This window comes from Mastigoproctus giganteus, chromosome 9, assembly GCF_048544385.1.
Source record: "Mastigoproctus giganteus isolate SK-2022 chromosome 9, ASM4854438v1, whole genome shotgun sequence".
NCBI classification, from domain to species: domain Eukaryota; kingdom Metazoa; phylum Arthropoda; class Arachnida; order Uropygi; family Thelyphonidae; genus Mastigoproctus; species Mastigoproctus giganteus.
The window spans coordinates 100,371,266-100,391,877 of NC_143583.1; the positions used below are offsets into that span (position 1 = coordinate 100,371,266).

Here is a 20,612-nt window from a genome sequence, read left to right on the forward strand (position 1 = left end):
GGGGAATGCCAGAGGTGTATTCAACTCTAGCAGTAAGCTAAAGAATCTTGAAATAACTGGGAGTAAAGTGGAGGAGAAATTGTTGAAGATAAACACAAGAAAGGCACCTGGGGTGGATGGGATCTATACAGTTATATTAAAGGAGGCAGCAAAGGAAGTAAGCAAACCCTTAGCCATAATTATGAGAGCTTCCTTGGACTCAGGGGAGGTACCCATAGACTGGAAATGTGCAAATGTGACCCCAATTCACAAATGAGGATCAAAGGCTGACACAAGTAATTATAGACCTGTGAGCTTAACTTCTGTTCCAGGAAAATTAATGGAGGCACTGGTTAAAGAAGCACTGCAGGATCATTTAGACAAGACTTCAGTTATAGCTCGGACACAGCATGGTTTTGTTAAGGGGAAGTCTTGCCTGACCAATTTGATTGGATACTATGATGCAGTCACAAAAGAACTGGATGCAGGGAATAGCTTTGATATTATATACTTGGATCTTAGAAAGGGTTTTGATACTGTTGTACATGGAAGACTGCTACACAAATTGGAGCAGTGTGACATTGGAGGCAAATTGCTGCTATGGATAAAGGGATGGTTCAGGGGGACAAGACAGAGAGTGGTAATCAATAGACACTGCTCATCGTGGACTAATGTTATTGGTGAAGTCCCTCAGGGTTCAGTGTTGAGTCCGTTATTGTTTTCTGTATTTATAAATGATATTGATGATGGTATCTCAAGCTTAATGTCCAAGTTTGCAGACGATACAAAGGTTGGCAGGGTTGTTAAGGACACTACTGACGCTATGCTGCTTCAACAGGATCTGGAAAGGTTGCGCAGATGGGCTGAGAGGTGGCAACTGAAGTTTAACATTGACAAATGTTAAGTACTGCACATGGGAAACAGCAACCGCAGAGCAACGTATCAATTCTGTGGTACTACACTGACAGTGGTAGAGAATGAAAGGGACTTGGGGGTGGTTGTGCAGGCAGATATGAAGTTCTCTGAGCAGTGCAGACGGGCTGCAAGAGTAGCTCATGGAGTATTGTCAATGATATACAGGAATTTTTCCAGCAGGGATAAGGAGGTGATTATTCCCTTGTATAAGGCAATGGTCAGGCCACACCTAGAGTACTGTATACAGGTCTGGAGGCCTCATTTCAAGAAGGATGTAGAGCTGCTGGAACGAGTACAGAGAAGGGCAACAAGATTTGTGAATGGAACAAAGGGGTGCTCTTACGAAGAAAGGCTTAAGTTTTGCAAATTACAGTGTCTGGAGACTAGGCACCAGCCAGGTGATCTGCTAGAGGTGTATAAAGCCTTGAATGGTTTGAGCATGCTCAATGCTGATGGGATTCTTCCTCTAGCTCAGAATAATCACCTGAGAGGGCATAAATTCAAATTGAGGAAAGACAGATGTAGGATAGACGTGCGGAAATTTGCCTTTAGCCAGCGGGTGATTGGTTGGTGGAACAGACTTCCATCCCTTGTCGTGGAGGTTGATAGCCTAAATAAGTTTAAGGCTCTGCTGGACAGGTATTTTGAACGAACAGAGGGGTGAAGTGGAAGTGGTTTTTTTTTTTTTTTTTGGCTGATGCTGCATAAGCTTGCTTTCTTGCATCAAATACCTCTACTAATGCTAGATGCATCCTGACATAATATAGCAAAAGAAATACCGTGTACTATCCTGAACTTCACGTTGGATCTCGCTAACAACAGGAAGCTTGAAAAAAACCAGACTGCCTGACCACCTCCGACAGGAGTGGCAGGATCGGTGGACAGAATCCACTAAAGGGGAAATCACCAAGAAGTTCCTCCCTAGCATAAACAGTCTTTCTAAAACTCCAGAGTTGGTTCCAACCGAGGCTCCACATCACCTTTCTGCTCACAGGGCACGGGCTATTTAATGCAAAACTATCTAGCTTCCGAATCACTGAGGATCCCCGTTGCCTCTGTGGCCACGAGGAGATATGGCAACATCTCATGTATGACTGCGACCAGTATGAGGACCTGCGATGCAGGCTCACCACTGCTATCACCTACTTCCCGCAGAACATGGAACAGCATCTTCTCCCCTCAGAACAAGAATACAAAGCCCTTTGCACTCCTGGGGTGTGGTATACAGAGTAACCACAAACAAACTCCCCAGGGGTGAGACCATACCAGCAACGAAGACATGGCAGGGTACTTATACCCGGACCTGGCATTAAACAATTATTAACATCATGGATTCCATGTTTCAAGACCATCTTGCCCCCTCTACCCCAGAGCAGATAACCCTCTGTGCGGACAATGAAACCTACTGCACGGCTGCAACAGAAGACCCTTTCACCAAACGTGAACTGGAAACAGCTGCCATGAGCATTAGAAACAAGAAGTCTCGTGGTTCTGATCTTTTGGAGCCAGAGATTGTCAAGAAAGCCGTCGAAACCATTCCAGAGGTGCTTCTTAACCTATACAACCACTGCCTCAAAGAAGGCCTGTTCCCCTAGGCCTGGAAAACTGCAAACTTGTGCCTCATTCCCAAAAGTCCCAACAAACAACTGGACCTTCCGGGGTCATACAGACCCATAGCACTGTTATCAGTCCTGAGCAAGCTCTTTGAGCACTTATTAAGAAACAGAATAGGGATTCACTACACTGCAGCTAGCCTGCAGTCACCCCGACAATATGGATTTAGGAAGGGATGCTCAACCTTGGATGTCCTGGAAAATATTACTAATGCTGCAACTACCTCAGATCAGAAATACTTTCTGGTCATAGCAATAGACTTTTCCGGGGCTTTTGACACTTTATGGTGGCCAAGCGTCCTGGCCCGACTCCGGAAGGCCAACTTACCATCAAATCTGTATCAAGTCATCAAATCCTACCTGTCGAATAGGTTCGTGACAGTCAGAGCACCATATTGTTCAGTAACAAGAGAAGTATTCAGAGGATGTCCACAGGACTCAATCCTGGGTCCACTCCTATGGAACTTGGTTCTAGACGTCTTTTTGAACCCCGAACTCGGCGACGTCGTTCCCCTAGCCTATGCGGATGATGTGGTTCTGATGCTGCCTGGGGGATCTAGGACGCAACTGGAGAACACCACCAACAGAGCAATAGAAACTCTAGAGGACTGGTAACAACAATAACTTGAAGATCTCATCCTCGAAGACAAGATCTATATTATTAAAAGGAGCCCTAGACACCAGACGACCCCCCTCAAATCAAGATACAAGGTAACACAATTTTCGTCCAGCAAAACAGGCAAATCGACCAGAGAACACACGCAATTTACAGACACGAATACGGGTTAATGTAATTTCATTTACGGGTAACCCTAATACAGTAATTTTTTTTTTTAATGCCTGATGGCGATCTATACCGGGCTCCCTTGCCTGGTACCTTTACTCCCCTTCCCCTGGTGGGGAGGAGGAGACAGTCTTGTCTCCTCTCCATCCCTGCCAACCCTGATTCTTCTCCTGGTGGGGCTTGGGCCTACCTCACTGAAAATCCTGGGGTCGCCTTCTCTATCATCCCCATACTTCTGTCTTTTCCCCCAGCCTTCTGTCTCCCCCCCTACTCTGCCTAATACACCAGCGTATAACCCCACACAAACTGCAAAAACTTAATTTCGTCCAAATTAAACCGCATGCACCTCAATTGGCTTTTCCAATTCCAGCGCTCACCCCTACCGAGTTTTTTTTTATATATTTTTATTTATTTTTATTTTTATTTTTATTTATTTTTTTTTTTTTAGGCCCTAGTCACTGAAATCTCCGGAAACTAGGTGGCAGGGCCTGCCAGAGTAAAATTTCATTCTGTGTACCTGGTTTTCCTCCACGAGCCCAAGTGTGGGCAATGTTGGGCCTCAGTAGGGGTCCAGCGGCTAAACGGCCAGATGAACAACGATACACAACACTACACATATACAAAATCCACACACTTTTAAAACTCTGGCCTTCCCAGTGAACTGGTACACCTACAATGAAAGCAACGCGGAGATGGAAGAAACCCCCGGTGCCGTTAGACATCAATACACTACTTTACACACTTTACCTAAACATCAAATGGTCAAACTCCTGCAAAGGAGAAATCACAAGAAAATTCATACCTCAAGTCAGCAGAGTGTACCCCAGAACCCCACATTGGTTCTTCCCAGGATTATACACTACATACCAACTGACAGGTCATGGTGCCATAAATGCCAAGCTAAATAATATGGGAATTGTAGACGACCCAAATTGTGGATGCGGAGAGTTAGAGACTTGGCAACACATAATGTATGAATGTGAATATTATGAGGATCTCCGTATCATTTCCTCGTAATCGGGAACACCTTTTTCTGGACACAGAAGAAGAATACAAAGAGTTCAGTAAGTTTGCGCAGGATCTTTTCGCAAGGAGGAGGACATTGATTGCGCTGCACAACAACACAGGAGATTAACAAAGTAGATCATAGACCGCACCAAATGAGTAAGAAAAGAGCAGCAGGGAACCTAAGTAAGGGAATGGTGCCCCTATCAACAAATCCTTACTAACTGAACACCCAGAAATGACACCTAAACTTGACACTATTAAATAGAAAAGGCAATGAACAAAGGAGGATGCCTATGGCAACACAACACTGGTGATGGATAAGTCCCAAATCAGCCTCATGTCTGATGGAACAGAACTGACTACCTACAATGCGCCAAGTAGGAGTACAAGATTCCCTACCAAAACGGGAACTAGCAAATGGAAGAACTGGAAATACAACTGAAGTATAACAAATACCAACTAATGGAACGACCTAGTCCCCCAGTCAGGGTGTTAGGAAGAGCTACATCCTAAATCTGACCTGCCACTCTGTGATCTAAACCGGGTGCCCTAACCTGGTTTCTTTAAATCCTAACTCATGGCAGGGGGAAGTGGACGGTTCTTGTCTCCTCTCTTCTCTAAGGCGATATGGTCGATTGGCAACCCAAAACTGCACTCCCTTGTGTGGATCTGTTTTTTCCTATTTCCTACAGAGGGGAAGGGTTTCCTCGCCTCCCCATATTTTCACTCTGGTGGGGCATAGGCATGCCCCACTGAAAATGGGGGTCACCTTACTATCCGACCTCTCTTCTTCCTATTTCACCCTCCCCTCCCAACACTTTCTCTTGTACAGCGACTGCCCCACATGTCCAAATTTAAATCATATCAAATTTTGCCCGACCTTCTGGCTCTGTAGAAATAGTTCTTTTAGCGTAAAACCCCACGCAGCGCTTTCTAAATGCAGTTTTACCGAAATCAATCGCGATCGTTCTAACCTTTATTCTAGGTCCTAGACATCGAAATCCCAGGAGTGTAAGTGGCAGGACCTGCCAGAGTATAATTAGTCTCTTGATACACCCGGCTGGCGTCCCTGTCGCTAGATATGGAAATGCTGGGTCCCACTAAGGGGCCCAGCATTTCCATATCTAGGCTTATCATAGAGTAGGCGACCCCATTAGATCAGTGAGGCATGCACGTGCCTCACCAGAAGGAAAGGAGGGGGTGCGGCCCTCACACCCCAGGATTTAAAGAGAATCGGGCTAGATTGCCCTGCTCAGAACACCATGTGGCATCGACAGCTGGGCTGCGTGTCACACGCGACAACTCCGTTCGAGTTGTCGGTCCGGTATTTGTCCTAGAAAAAGAGCAAGGAGCAAGGATCCTTTTGTTCCAGCTATGTGGATGACCTCAGGTTCTACTTTGGTTGTAAGCAACTAGTCGTGTACTTCCTGAGTGTTCATTATTAAGTTCACTTCTTGTTCCTCTATCGTTGTCACTGTCGATGTACCTATGGTTCAATCCGGTTTGTTTTTAGTCGGGGTCTCATCCTTGCGGGCAATCCCCTAGTGTTTATCTGTTCTTTTGTTGTGTTTATAGTAGTAGGCTGTTCGCCTGCTTCGTGAATTGACATTTGTCCTCAGTCGGGGTCTCCTTTTCATTTCAGTCCTTGTTAACAGGAGAGACTGCTTCTACAGGGATGGGATACACTTAAATAGAAAGGGTGTAAGAATATTTGCTGATGCTATCGAGGCAGTGTTAGGTGGGTCGGAAAACTGCTAGCTTGGGGAGATACAAAGATTAATAGATTAACAGTAGCCACTGGCAGAGGTGAAAGTGATTCTTGCACTGTTCTATTGGAATGAGCAGCAGCCTGGAAAACAAGATGCAGGGTATTTCAGAGCCTGCTGGGAGTCATTGCGGTACAATCAAGTAAACACATGACTTGCGTTAGGGTAGCTAAAAATAGGAACAGGTGCATGTATACTTGCATGTACACCAATGCAAGGAGTATAGTTAATAAATTCGATGAGCTTGAAGTGCTAGAAAAGACTTCAAAGGCAGCTGTTGTTGGGATATCAGAGACATGGTGTCACCCAGATATAAGCAGTGCAGAACTGGAATTTGGGGAGTACAATGTGTACAGAAAGGAGAGACAGGACAGGAAGGGAGGACGGGGTTATGCTGTTAGTTAAGAAACACATAAAATCTAAGGAAGTGTATCCAATTGATATTGGTGGACAATGCAAAGTTGAGTCTGTTTGGTGTGACATAAGCAGTGGGAAAGGGAAAATAAGAGTAGGTGTGTGTTATAGGCCTAATGAATCTAATAAGTATAATGAGCAATTGCGCAGAAAAATAGAGTGGGCCAGTAAATTAGAGAGTCTTATAATGGGGAATTTTAATTTCCCGGATATTGACTGGAATTTGTGGGTTGGTCACCCACACATTAGCAAGCCTTTTGTGGATTTATTGGATGATTGTTTTCGACAGCATCATGTTCGGGGGGCAACTAGAGGGAGTAATACTCTTGATCTGATTATCAGTAATGATTCTTCATGCATCAAGAATCTGCAGATAAAGGAACCACTAGGTGGCAGTGATCAAAGTGTGCTGAAGTGGAATTTACTCAAAGGAGTAACTACCATCAAGAGAAAAGGGAAGGGTTTGTGCCTTCGTATAGGTGACTATGGTGGTCTGAGACAGTATTTAAATTCTATACAGTGGGACCAACTGACGATGTTACAAACAGCAAATTCAAAATGGAAAGCATTCAAAGAATTAATCTTGGAAGTTACTAGGCTTTTCATACCAACAAAGAAATATTGTTCAAGATTTAGGCCTAAATGGATGTCAGATGAACTAATTAGACATGTGACAGAAAAGAAAAATGCATAGGATACATATAAATTAAAATGTGACACAGAAGCCTATGAAATATATATATACTAGTCTGTAACCAAGTTACAAAGGATGTTAGGCAGGCGAAGGCAGATTACGAGAAATCTTTGGCAAAGGATGCAAAGAATTCTTTACTTATGTAAACTCTAGAAGGAAAGGGATGAATCAAATTGGTCCACTTGATATCGATGGTTCAACTGTTGATGATCCTGCTCAGGGAGCTAACAAACTAAATGAATATTTTGCATCGACATTCACACATGAGGAGTTATTCAGGGAGGGGAATGCCAGAGGTGTATTCATCTCTGGCAGTAAGCTAGATAATCTTGTAATAACTGAGTGTAAGGTGGAGGAGAAATTGTTGAATATAAACACAAGAAAGGCACCTAGGGTGGATGGAATCTATCCAATTATATTAAAGGAGGCGGCAAAGGAAGTAAGCAAACCGTTAGCCATAATTATGAGAGCTTCACTAGATGCAGGGGAGGTACCATGGGATGGAGATGTGCAAAGGAGATCCCAATCCACAAAGGAGGTCAAAAGGAGACACAGGTAATTACAGACCTGTTAGTTTAACTTCTGTTCCAGGAAAATTAATGAAGGCACTGGTTAAAGAAGCATTGCAGGATCATGTAGACAAGACTTCAGTTATAGCTCGGACACAGAATGGGTTTGTTAAGGGGAAGTCTTGTCTGACTAATTTGATTGGATACTATGATGTAGTCACAAAGGAACTGGATGTAAAGAATAACTTTGATATCATATATTTCGATCTTAGAAAAGCCTTTGATACTGTTTCATATGGAAGACTGCTGCACAAATTGGAGCAGTGTGGCATTGGAGGCAAATTGCTGCTATGGATAAAGGGATGGTTGAGTAGGAGAAAACAGAGAGTCGTAATCAATAGACACTGCTCTTCGTGGACTAATGTTATTAGTGGAGTCCCTCAGGGTTCAGTGTTGGGTCCATCGTTGTTTTCTGTACTTCTAAATGATATTGATGATGGTACATCAGGCTTAATGTTCAAGTTTGCGGACGATACGAAGGTTGGCAGGGTTGATAATGACACCAATGATAGTACACTGCTGCAACAGGATCTATAAAAGTTTATCAGATGGGTTGAGAGGTGGCAAATGAAGTTTAACATTGACAAATGTAAAGTACTACATATGGGAAGCTGTAATCCCAGAGTAACGTATCAACTCTGTGGTACCACACTGACAGTTGTAGAGAATGAAAAGGACCTGGAGGTAATTGTGCAGGCAGATATGAAGTTTTCTGAACAGTTCAGATGGTCTGCAAGAATAGCTCATGGTGTCTTGTCAATGATATACAAGAATTTTTCCAGCAGGGATAAGGAGGTGATTATCCCCTTGTATAAGGCAATGGTCAGGCCTCACCTTGAGTACTATATACAGATCTGCAGGCCTCATTTTAAGAAGGATGTAGAGCTGTAGAGATGTACAGAGAAGGGCAAGAAGATTAGTGAATGGAACAAAGGGTTGCTCTTACGAAGAAAGGGTTACGTTTTGCAAATTACAGTGTCTGGAGACTAGGCACCTGCCAGGTGATCTGATTGAGGTGTATAAAGCCTTGAATGGTTTGAGCATGCTCAATGCTGATGGGATTCTTCCTCTTGCTCAGAATAATCGTCTGAGAGGGCATAAATTCAAATTGAGGAAGACGGTTGTAGGATAGATGTGCGGAAGTTTGCCTTTAGTCAGTGGGTGGTTGATTGCTGGAACAAACTGCGATCTGTCGTTGTAGAAGTTGATAGCTCATATATATATTCAAGGCAGAAGTTGAAAATTATTTGGAGCGAGTGGATGTGTGAAATAAGGTTTTTTTTTGTTGTTTTTTTATGGCTGATGCTATATAAGCTTGCTTTCTTGCATCATGTTCCTTTGCTAAGGCTAATTTCACGTGATTAGTTCCAAGGTTTTCTCGTTGGTTACTGTCTATATTTTTAAACAGTGCCTTGGGGCTTAGATTTATCCTGATCCAGTTGCTTTAATCAGGATTAGATTTATCATGTGAGCGTTGTCAGTTGTGAGTGATGGCGTAGTTGGCTATCCATCTTGCAAACACTTTCTGGGTAAAATCAGTGAATTCTAGGTACTCATCTTTGGTGTCCATGAGGTGTTGTTCAAGTCCTCTTGGTAGGTATCTGATCTTTGTGATTAGGGTGTTGCGTAAGTCGTCTTAGAGCTGGCAGTCATACATGAGGTGCTACCAGCTCTCTAATCCTCCATAAACACAGGCGGGGTCGTCTTGGCTCCCAAGGAGTGATAACTTTGCATTAATGGCCCCATGGCCTGTGAATAGATTGGTTGATTGTAAGCGAGGGGAAAACCAATTGGGTGACGTGGGGTATACCCGAGTCACATTAGGTATGAATTTTCTCGTGATGTTCCCAGTACTGGGGACATCACGAGAAAATTTGCCATCTCTCCTGCCAAACCTGTATTAGGTGTGCGTTCAGTCTCTTCTTGGTCCTGGTCTGTTGTAAAGTCCAGGCAGGTTTTTGAGATGCCTTTGGTATGGTGGTATAGAAGTCCTCTTCTGACTATTTCCAGGTCCAGTGGGATTACTCCTGCAATGACTTGGAGAGCATGGGTACTGACAGTACTGCACGCACTGTACGTTCTTTGTGTGGAGTCTATTAGTCACTTGTTGGAAGTGAGTGTGGCCTTTTGGAACCACACTCCTGCAGCATACGTTATGATGGAGATGTACACAGCCTTGAAGAAAAGATGGAGCGTGCGCTGGGTGAGGCCCCAATCCTTTCGGGAGACTCTCGCGATCATGGCGGAGTAGGATCTGATTTTTTTGTGGATGTATTTTATATGATCCGTGAAGGTTAGTTTGGTGTCTAGGATCACACCCAAATATTTGAAGTATTAGGTAGGTGGTCATAATTCGGTGATCACTTGGTGTATATTCAAACTGAGGAAAGACAGTTGTAGAATAGATGTGCGGAAGTTTGCCTTTAGCCAGCGGGTAGTTGATTGCTGGAACAGACTTCCATCTGTTGTTGTGGAAGTTGATAGCTTAAATAAATTTAAGTTTGAACTAGACAAACACTTGAAGTGACCGGATGGGTGAAATGGGAAGTTTTTTTTTTTTTTTTTTTTTGGCTGATGCTGTATAAGTTTGCTTTCTTGCATCATATACCTCAACTAATGCAAATGCTAATGAACTGAAAGACGACGACTTCTCCCATTGGGCTTCGTTTGGAAGCGTTTACTTTCATTAATCTGCTCGATAATAATACTTATTAAGAGTATTTACGAAATCAAATGCTTTAAATAAAATTAAAGGTTAATTTTCTCTTTAAAAGGCATGTTCCCTTATTCGTTATGGAGACCAATGAATTTCGATCCAGTTTTGATTTAATCATTATGTGTGAACCTGAACTTACTAATGACCTCTTCCAATAAGTAAGGTATAATAATCAGCCTATAATTCGATATTCTTTAATTGTTTTCAACAATTTTAGCCGAGTGATAAAATGCGAGAGGTATAATAGTACATGTACTCAAGCTAGAGTGACGCTAAATAAGGTGATGTTCTTGTACTCCTTCTACTTTGTGAATTCCGATGACCCGACGTGATTGTCCCGGAGTATAAACAGATGTTTTTTTTAAATAATTAGAATGACTAACTTTTTATCTAACAGCAAATCAATTTAATTTCATTCATTGGTTATTAAAGTTGTCTTTAAGAATCTTAGCATATCATATCATTACTTATATTTTATTTTCAGAATAGCGTTAAACTAAATCAGTTCCTCTGCTGCAACTTCAGAATTGGCTGAATATTAAAATCAAACATATTGACAGGAAATGAAAAACACATACGAAGTTACGTTCCAAAAATCTTTTAGTACACTAATTTTACTCGCCAAATGCATTTAAATGTAAAGTTTTGCACCTGCTGGGAAGGGGAAAGACGAGTTAAAAGTGATTCAGGGCGAAAAAGACTTGGCGGATAACGATTCAATCGGACATGAAATTTTGCATTCTATGTAAACCAGCGGCGAAGATGGAACATGATGTACCTTCGGTGGTATTAGGCCCTTCTCAAGTAGGGAAAAAAATGTCACTGTCCCTTTATATAAGACAATGATGAGGCAGCATTTAGAATATTGTAATCGGATCCGAAGCTCACACTTGAAGAAAGATTTAGAGTTTCTAGAAGGGATTCAAAGAAGGGCAAACAGATTAGTGTAGGGAGCTATTCGATGTCCATATAAAGAAAGGCTTACAATGTGCAGACTGCAAAGATTGGCAACTAGACATCTCAGCAGGGAGGGGCTAACTCGGGTATATAAGGACCTGAAGGGAATCAGTAAAATGAACGAGAAAAGTATATTTTCACTGGTATGAGAAACAAGAACTAGTCACGAAGATAAAATTTTAGGGAATAATATAAGACTAGATTTCATGGAGTTTACTTCAGGGCAGTGTATTGTGAATTAGAAAAAACTGCCTGTAACCGAGGTCGAGGCAAAGAATTTGGTAAAGTTCGAAGCTGAAATTGGACAGTCACTTTTTCGGGACTGGGAAGGTATGAGTGATTAAATTTTTTCCCTTTGTTTCTTTGTTTTTAAGACTGATATAAAGAAAAAAGTTTGCTTCGTTGTGTCATTTAGCCTTTAAAACTAATAATCTATGAAACATTTGATAACTAATAAAAATAACATAAATATAATAATATAATAATTAGATTAATACATTATCAAACCTGTTTAGAGTTTTATCTGTTACCACAATAAATTTTTCCTGTCAATTCATAACTGAAAATGGTTCTGTGGCGAACTTTTTACGAATTGCAATAATCAATTTATCAATGCACATTCCCAATTTACTTATAAATTAATCCATTATAACTGTACCTTGTGAAATTTTATTATTTTTTTTTAACTGGAATTTTGCAGCTTTCTTTATTTCTTATTACACTTTCCTTGAGTTCATTATGAATAGCGATTGACAAAGATGAATCTTTAGGACCAGGTTACGTCTATTCTCTAGTCTAAAGATGATGGACTTGATAGACACTTTCAATTGCACAATTACTGTTATCTTAGCATCGGTGGATAGCAGAGCCATTTTATCACACTACGTGGAATGATTAAAGTTAACTGGAATTTAAGTCACTGACGGAAGTCACGGGTTATTTGTTGTACAGGAGACGAACTTTTTGCATTTTTCATACTGGTGGAATTGGTCATTGGTCATTTGTATACTTGTTGGAAGCATCCGTGTTTTTTTTATCTCACAAACAGGAAAATTGACAGTACAGTATTATGATTGTTACATTCATTATCCAATGTATCTTAAACTGCTGTGAGTATCCAATTACGAAATGGCCAACCATAGATCAACGGACAGAATAAGCCAGTAAAATGTTTCCTAGTTGCAGAGTCTCTCTCTCTCTCTCTTCTTAATTCCAACAATTCCAAATACCTTTCTTAAAATAGGTACTTTGTTTTCACTTCCAAAGAGAACGATGTACGAGATATGATCAAAAAGTTCTGGGACTGAAGTAATATTTGGAAAATGACAATGCTTACCGGATATTCGGATGGATCTCTCTAGAAGTAGTCTCCTTGACACTCTATAAGCTGATTCCAGCGCTTCTGCAATTTTTGGAAGCATTTATGATGGTCTTCTTTTGGAATTGCTAATACTATACTTATGTTCTGGTCATGAAGGTAGATGAAAAGAAATTCTCATGAGGAAGCCTTATTCATAGGCTTAGGGATGTACGTATGTATTTTAATATGTATATTAATCCTCTCAATTAGAGAATGGGAAGTTTAGATGCATCTTTGAAATTACCAAGGTTTTTCTTCCATTAAGTTTCTTCGTCTATATTTAGTATTTCTCCGTAAATACTGTATCCTTGTGAAATGTCTTCTTACGAAAGTAAAATGGATCAAATTACATTAGAGATTAGAATTCAGAATTTAGAATTCTGATTGGGATTTCATGAACGAGCATTAAGAGACAATAAATTAAGTCTAAGCGTTTGCATATGAAAACTTAACGGCTAAATGCGAGAGACAAAAAAAAATGACGTTTATGATTATATATACACTACCCTAGCAAAGGCATGTGAACACCCGTCCCAATGTTGTGAAGTGCGACTGAGATGTATACGAAGTATAAACAAATTTAATAGTGTGGAAGAAATAGCAAAGATATCAGAATGGGTCGTTGCTGCAAGGACTACGATATTTCAAGCAGGCCATATCAGCAATTTGTCACTGCGCGCGACAGTCCACCTTTGACCCTCGCAAAGTCAACCGTAGCCGATGTAGTGAAAGGATGGAAGAACGAGGGCGATATTGCTGTGCACAAACGGTCAAGCAGGCCAAAAAAAAAAAAAAAATGACGTCGAGGAATCACCGATCTCTGAAAAAAGTGGTGAAAGAGAACAGGGTGATATCCTTGAAATGGAACTCTACATAGCCACAGCAGTGACTGTAAGTGCTTCCACGGGCCGTAGTGAGCATCGCAGCAAGGGTTTTCATGGTAGAACTACTGCTTACAAACCCCACATCTCATCAACAAAGGCCAGATTTCGTTTCCATGGGTGCCTAGTCCATCGTTCATAGACCACCGAACAGTGGAAGCAGGTCCTTCGGAACGACGAGTCGCATTACACAGTCTTTGTTTCAGACGGTTGAATGCAGGGGGTGGAGAATTCCTGGGAAATATCATCTGCTGTAGTATATTTAGTATATTGTGCCCACAATGAAGTTCGGAAGAGGTGGGAGGCTATTTCTCGTGGTTTGGAATCGACAGTTGTTTATAGTAACAAAACCGCCAATGCCGACTCATAGACTGGCATTTTCGACAATTCCATAAAATAGGTTTTCCATGTTCCAGCAGGATAATGCTCTATGGCATACAGTGAACAGTTCAAAAATCTGGTTTGACGAAAACGAAATCCAATAACTAGCAAGGCTGGTCCAAAGTCAAACTTCAATTCGATTGAATACCTTTGCGATAAACTGGAACGCTGTATAAGGACATGGGCGAAAAGGCCCTTTTCTACAGCTGAAATAGCGACTGCATCGGAGGAGGAATAGACACAAATTCCTGCTTCGCTACGACGAAATAGCAAATATAATCTACTTCGAAAGTGTTCCACTACTGATCGATTTTTATTGGGGCCAAATGTGGGTCTACGCCTTGTTAATTTGTTCATTTAAACTCGCGTTTTTCCAAAAGTGATTGTGTCCAAATACTTTTGGTAGGATAGTGTATATATAAATTCCTTTATTGTCAAAAAAGGAATAAATTCCCTTTTTGGAATTTATAAATATTGTCTTTGGAGAAAATAACAGAAGGCGTACCATGCAACTCGAATGACTGGACTGAAATAGCTCCTCCTCCTTACCTCATGACCATCGTACGTCCAGGAAGCAAACTTCATAAGGCAAGATTGCTCGTCAAATGGAAAATATTCCACATCGATTTCACATGTGCTTTTATAAAGAGCGGGTGGCTTCCATACGATCTCTCCGGAGAAGTACACAGTCGCTTTGGTCATAAGCGTTACCTCGTAGTTGCCATCCGCGCTGAAAGTAGAAGTGAATACCAACCATGACATACACACATAATGGGATATTAGGGTTGAAAAATATTAAACAATTATCCATTTATTTACTTTGTTGATGATATTTATGGAATTTTACGATTATCACCCACACCCACAACTGCGAAGGTATTTTTCAAATTGCACTTTTATAGTTCGTCTTTAAACATGTTACTGGTAAAAAAGATCTGTTTTGAACAGAAACGATGCCAATGATGAAAAATAAAAATAAATACGTGCTGCCCCAGATTAGAAGGTGTAATAGGCAACTCTTTTATATCTTTTTTTTTCAGATTTTCATTGTTTTCTGCTAATAGTATAAAACATATCTGTGGACATGTATTGTGTCTTATGTACCGCGACACCTAAACGTTAGTTCAACCCGCCATGGTACTCTGCGATTAATACAGAACTCTGTAAAATGGCCAGATATGAGGATGGTGTGAAGTGTGTGTGTGTGTGTCTTGTTCTTTTGTTTTGTTGTTTCTGGCCCTTTAGCTACTAGGGAGCAGCAATCACCAGGATGTTTGTTCCATAGTACCTGTCCACGCCAGAGGAGGCGGGCCACAACAATACGCATACTGTCAAAAGACATGGTAAGAATACACTGGAGGTAAAAACAATTCCAGCGGTTGGCAGCAGTTTGGGCTTCCATACCACTGGAAGCCCAAACTGGTAGTACCAGCAAAACATAAACAATTTATATATATATAAATTTTTAAAAAATAATAATAAATAAAAATAAAATATAAGTAATAAATAAAATTAAATTAAACTGACAAAAAAGTAAAGTAAAATAAATGTTGAAAATACCTAAAAAAAAAAGGACATCAGGAATACTGAATAGAGAAGTGAGATACGGAACAAAACAATTACATTTTAGGGTCACCTAGAATTTCTCCCATATATGTACTGTGTCTGTAAATTGCGTGTGTTCTCTAGTCGATTTGCCTTTTGATGCACGAAAAAATCCAGTTTCTTGGGAAAAAACCTTGCGATCTACACCTGAGCCGACTAACCCAGCCACAGAGGGAAAAAAGCCCATTAAAGTTTCTCATACTCGCATCATCGACGAGATTCGAACCCGGGCCTTTTCCACCCAGTGTGAGGAGGACGGTGACGATATTACTGTGCTACCGCACAGATTGAGATACGGAACAGGTAGATTTGTTCAGCAATCGTCATGTAACCTAGTCAGGGGGTCGCTATCAGAGGTCTCGTTGGAGTTAATCAGGAAACAAAGCCTAGTCACCGTTCTTGTGAATAAAATTTCAGGTAGATTTGGCCAGGACGAAATTGGGAGACACATGACAAAACAGAAAACTCGGGATGATGCCAAAATAAATCACGCCCTCGTGGGTAGCACAGTTGGTAGAATCGCCGTCCTCCCCACACCGGGTGGAAAAGACCTGAGTTCGAATCCCGTTGATGGGATTTTTATGGGCCTTTTTCACAACTTGGCTAAGTTAGTTTGTGTCAGGCGAGGGGGGAGTATGGTTTTTTTCTCCCGGAGACTCGGGTTTATCATCCAGCAAACAGAAAAATCTACCACAAAACACGCGCAATTTACAGATAGTGTATAGGGAGCAATATAATCTTAGTTGCTGATGCTCCTAAAACCCTACTACAACAACAACTTAGCCAAAATCACATGAAGAAGGAAAATATATATGGTGAACGATGATAGGTTCTGTACTAAGTAAGGTAGAAACATCAACGTTAACCAATAATAAGTTATGTTCGAGGCAGGTTAAGTTAAAAAACAGATATCCTGATAGTGGGAAAGCCAGTTATCCTGATAGTGGGAAAGCCAGTTAGCTGGCGCCGTCTGTTAAAGATTTCTTTTTCAAATTCTGATTTCAAAAGTTTCGTGAATTGCAATCAATTCATGTTCATTTCCAGGAGCAAAATTTTGAGATGTAGTTGAGATTTATTGCCGAAGGTCTTTATAGATTGGGCAAGAATAAATCACGTGTTGCTAGTCCTCGATGCTACCACATAAGCAAGAATCTGTAGTGGTGCGATTAAACTGTCGGAGCTTCGCATTCAGTAATCCGTGTCCTGTTATTAAGTATGATGTGGAGACACCGGAGAAGAACAATTCCTGTACAAAGTTGGAAATGGTAAATGAAATATCAGGTATAAACGACTTAGTAACGATGCTTTGGTAGACAAGGACCACCTGGATTGGCAACAGTTGGTGAGAAGATTCCAGTATTTCTTTATTCTTTGGATCAGCAGTTGGATCGACAGTAAAATTTAGGAAGGTAATAGGTATCCCTTTCCTAATATAATAGTAGAGACCTTTATAAATAAGATGAAGATCAGCGGGTACAATGCCTCGATAGCGCGGCCACACCGGCGCTAGTAGCCCCGCTGTGGAGACTGTATGACATATACATAGCAGGACCAAGACAAAAGATCTTTGTATAGTTTGTTTGTGTAAAGATCAACACAAACGCAACTAAATGTCGAATACAAATAAGAAAGGAATTTAGATTAGTCAGAAAATTGTTTTTGCATATACTGTACTAAAATAAAATTTCAGTTAAATTGAGAATTTTACAAGTGCTAAAAAGTGCAGAAATATTCGAAAAATCTGCGAAGTTTTGAAACCGCTAACCTTAGGCGATAACACTTGTTTCTCGTCATTCCAATTTTATGCTTGGTTGTTTGTCTGTTTTAGTGTTTTCGCCAAGCCAAATAATGCGAAGAGGCGATATTATATTAATAAATTGCGTGTATTCTATGGTCGGTTTTACTATTTTGCGGGATAAAAAGTTTAAATATTCGGGAAGGGAAAACCATGAAACATTCTCTCCTGAGACCAACTAACTGGCCCCTTATGAAAACGCCTGTAAAATTTAACCCCATCTCGATGCCTTTATCGGATGGCGTCTAGGAACAGGGATTGTAAGACTGCGCTAGCCATGAGCGCTCAGCTTACGCCTCAGAAGTGTGAAACCATGTAAACATATAATCCCAGGGCCTCACATCCGGTGAGTATGGGCTTGGCACACCCAGGGTCCTGAGCTGGATATCATAATTCTTCTCTTTCTTGGTGATTCCCTTCCTCTTCTGACTCTCTCTCTCTCTCTTAGGGTAATTCAGAATTTTTTTTTCAGCTGGTGCAGCGTAAGCCTTAGGCTTCCTTGCACCACATGGCTAATAATAATAACGTATTGTCCGAAATGTCTGCAATGTCCCAATAATCATGAAAAGAGGCTTTGTGTTTGAATTTTCGAGTAAATTCGGACGAAACTATGCAAAGAGTCGTTAACTTTCTAGTTTACAGCAAATCATAAATGAATCAAAAATACAGTCTTAAAAGCGAACTAATTTTATTTTGTAGGAAATACTTCATTTTGAGGTAAAATTAAACACCCACATTTCTACTGATAGCAAGAATGCTGATGGGACCTTCGTGCGATCACCATCCGAACACTTGCAACGGTGGAGTGAATTCTTCAAAGCTTTGTATAATCACGACCCACCTCAGGGACTGCCAGCAACAACACTCTCGATCGACCCCCCTGAGGTCTCCATGGTCGATGTTGAGCCTACAGTAGAAGAAGTGAAAGCAGCCATATAATCCCTGAAGAATGGCAGGGCACCAGGAGTGGACCAAGTCACCACAGAAGCGATCAAAGCCGGGGGAGATGTACTGCTTCGCCGACTACACTCGCTCCTCAAAACCATCTGGTGCACTCAACAAATTCCGCTAACATGGAGGAAAGCCATTATCGTACCGATCCACAAGAAAGGTGATAACCGGGACTGCAAGAACTACCGTGGCATTAGCCTCCTTTCCATCATCGGAAAGGTCTTTATGAAGATCATCCAGTCAAGACTGCAAAAACATCGCGAGCAAACCAGTCGAGAAGAACAGGCAGGATTTAGACCCGGGCGAGGATGCTGTGATCAAATCTTTGCCCTTCGTCAGCTGATGGAGGAGAGGATCCGGTGTGGACAGCGAACCGTCATTGTTTTCATTGACTTTAAGTCTGCTTTCGACTGTGTCCACCGGCCTGCCTTATGGAAACTACTAGAGGTTGAACATGTACCTCGAAAAGTCATCACACTCCTCCAAACTGTATACAACGGTTTAACCAGCCAGGTGCGCATCCAGAACGATTTATCTGAGGAATTTACCATCCAAACTGGAGTCCGCCAAGGGGATGTAGCCTCTCCGTTGCTTTTCAACATCGTGGTCGACGCCATTATGAGGCAAGCGTTCAGAAACAGACAGGGCATACAATATGACAAGGATCACTATGTGACTGACCTGATGTTTGCTGATGATAGTGCTATCCTTGCCGGTAACGACGCTGAAGCCACGGACATCCTCTACGACATTGCCCGCATTGCCCGGCCATACGGTTTGAAGATCAATGCTGGTAAGACAAAGGCCCTGACAACAGATGGGTCGCAAGCCACCATCTATCTCGAAGGCGTCCAGATCGAGCAAGTGCAGGACTTTAAATACCTTGGGTCGCTGGTCCAGGAGAAGAAAGTTGCATCCACCATGGAAATCCACAGCAGAATTGGACAGGCGGCCACTGCGTTCGCCTCGCTCAAATGGTGTCTGTGGAAGAGGACCATCATTTCCACAAAGACTAAAATCCGACTCTTCCGGACTTTGATCCTGCCCATTCTTCTTTACGGATCGGAAACATGGATTTGTCTCAAGTTAGATTTGAACAAACTTGAGGTGTTCCAAATGCGATGCCTGCGGTAGATCTTGGGCATCTCTCTTCGCGACCGCATCACTAATGATACCATCCGCGCCAGATGCCAACAGCAACCAACCATTGCCGACCAAATCCAGAAGCGAAGGCTTAGATGGTTTGGCCACGTATGTAGAATGGGCACGAACAGAATACCATCCACACTCCTTTGGAGACAACGACCCACCCAATGGAGCATCCAACGGACCGCGCCTAGGAAAACGTGGGCCAAGCAAGTGGAAAATGACTTGAAGAGCCGACGTCTCGACCTTAACCAGGCCAGGACTGACGCCATGGATCGTAAGGTATGGAAGAACATCACAGAGCAAGTCCGAAACCCTGCGGCACCTACAGCAGCATACTGGTTGCGTGGCCAACCGCCTCCCCCAGCTGCCAGCTAAGGACCAAAGAAGAAGAAGAAGACTGATAGCAAAATGGTCGTTGTGTTTAGAGAGACCGGTAAAAAAAAAAAATAAGCATTCTCTTTTTTGTCTAAATGTCAATGGAAAGAAACACTTCGCCCTACTGAATCATTAACAAATAACAGCTGAAACGTCTTCATATTTATTGAAATATAAACGTAGTATTTGCAATCGAGTGCAGGATCATTAGTACAAGGCCTCACAAGAGCTGACTTCGCGAGAGAGAGATCCTTCAAAAAGTTCTTATTTTGATCAGGAAAGATCACATGGTCAAATTTCACTCAGATATTCAGGTATGAACAGAGCGTGAGTGTATAGGTGCACGGTATTTTGATCAATATTCAACACAGTTCTCTTTTTTCATCACACAAAGTGAGATGGAAGCACCCTTACACTGGGCTCAAAGAATGCTGCAAGCCGAGTTTGCAGGCATTTGTGTACCTTGCCCTTGATCCCATTAAATGGAGAAAAACTGTCGCCCTCCGAGATACCGCTTCAGAGACCTAAAAAGTTGGTAGTCAGATAATGGACAAATGCGAACTATAGGTATAGTATGGTAACACTTCATAGTCGGTCTCTTGTAAATTTGTAGCGGTTACGCTTCTGTGTGAAAACGTTCAGTCCTAACAAAAAATGCATTTGTCCCACTAGTTTAGGCAGTTCGGAGAATTGAACTGAA

General features: G+C 41.7%; 1 protein-coding gene across 1 annotated transcript in view; it reads right to left on the reverse strand.

Annotated features, from left to right (window-relative positions):
- LOC150080592 (acetylcholine receptor subunit alpha-like) overlaps window positions 1-20,612 on the reverse strand; it is a 90,825-nt gene that overhangs the window by 17,234 nt on the left and 52,979 nt on the right. The window contains exon 4 of the mRNA XM_090381524.1: window positions 14,587-14,767. Within this exon, the coding sequence (XP_090237650.1) occupies window positions 14,587-14,767 (181 nt within the window). The remainder of the gene's footprint in view (window positions 1-14,586; window positions 14,768-20,612) is intronic.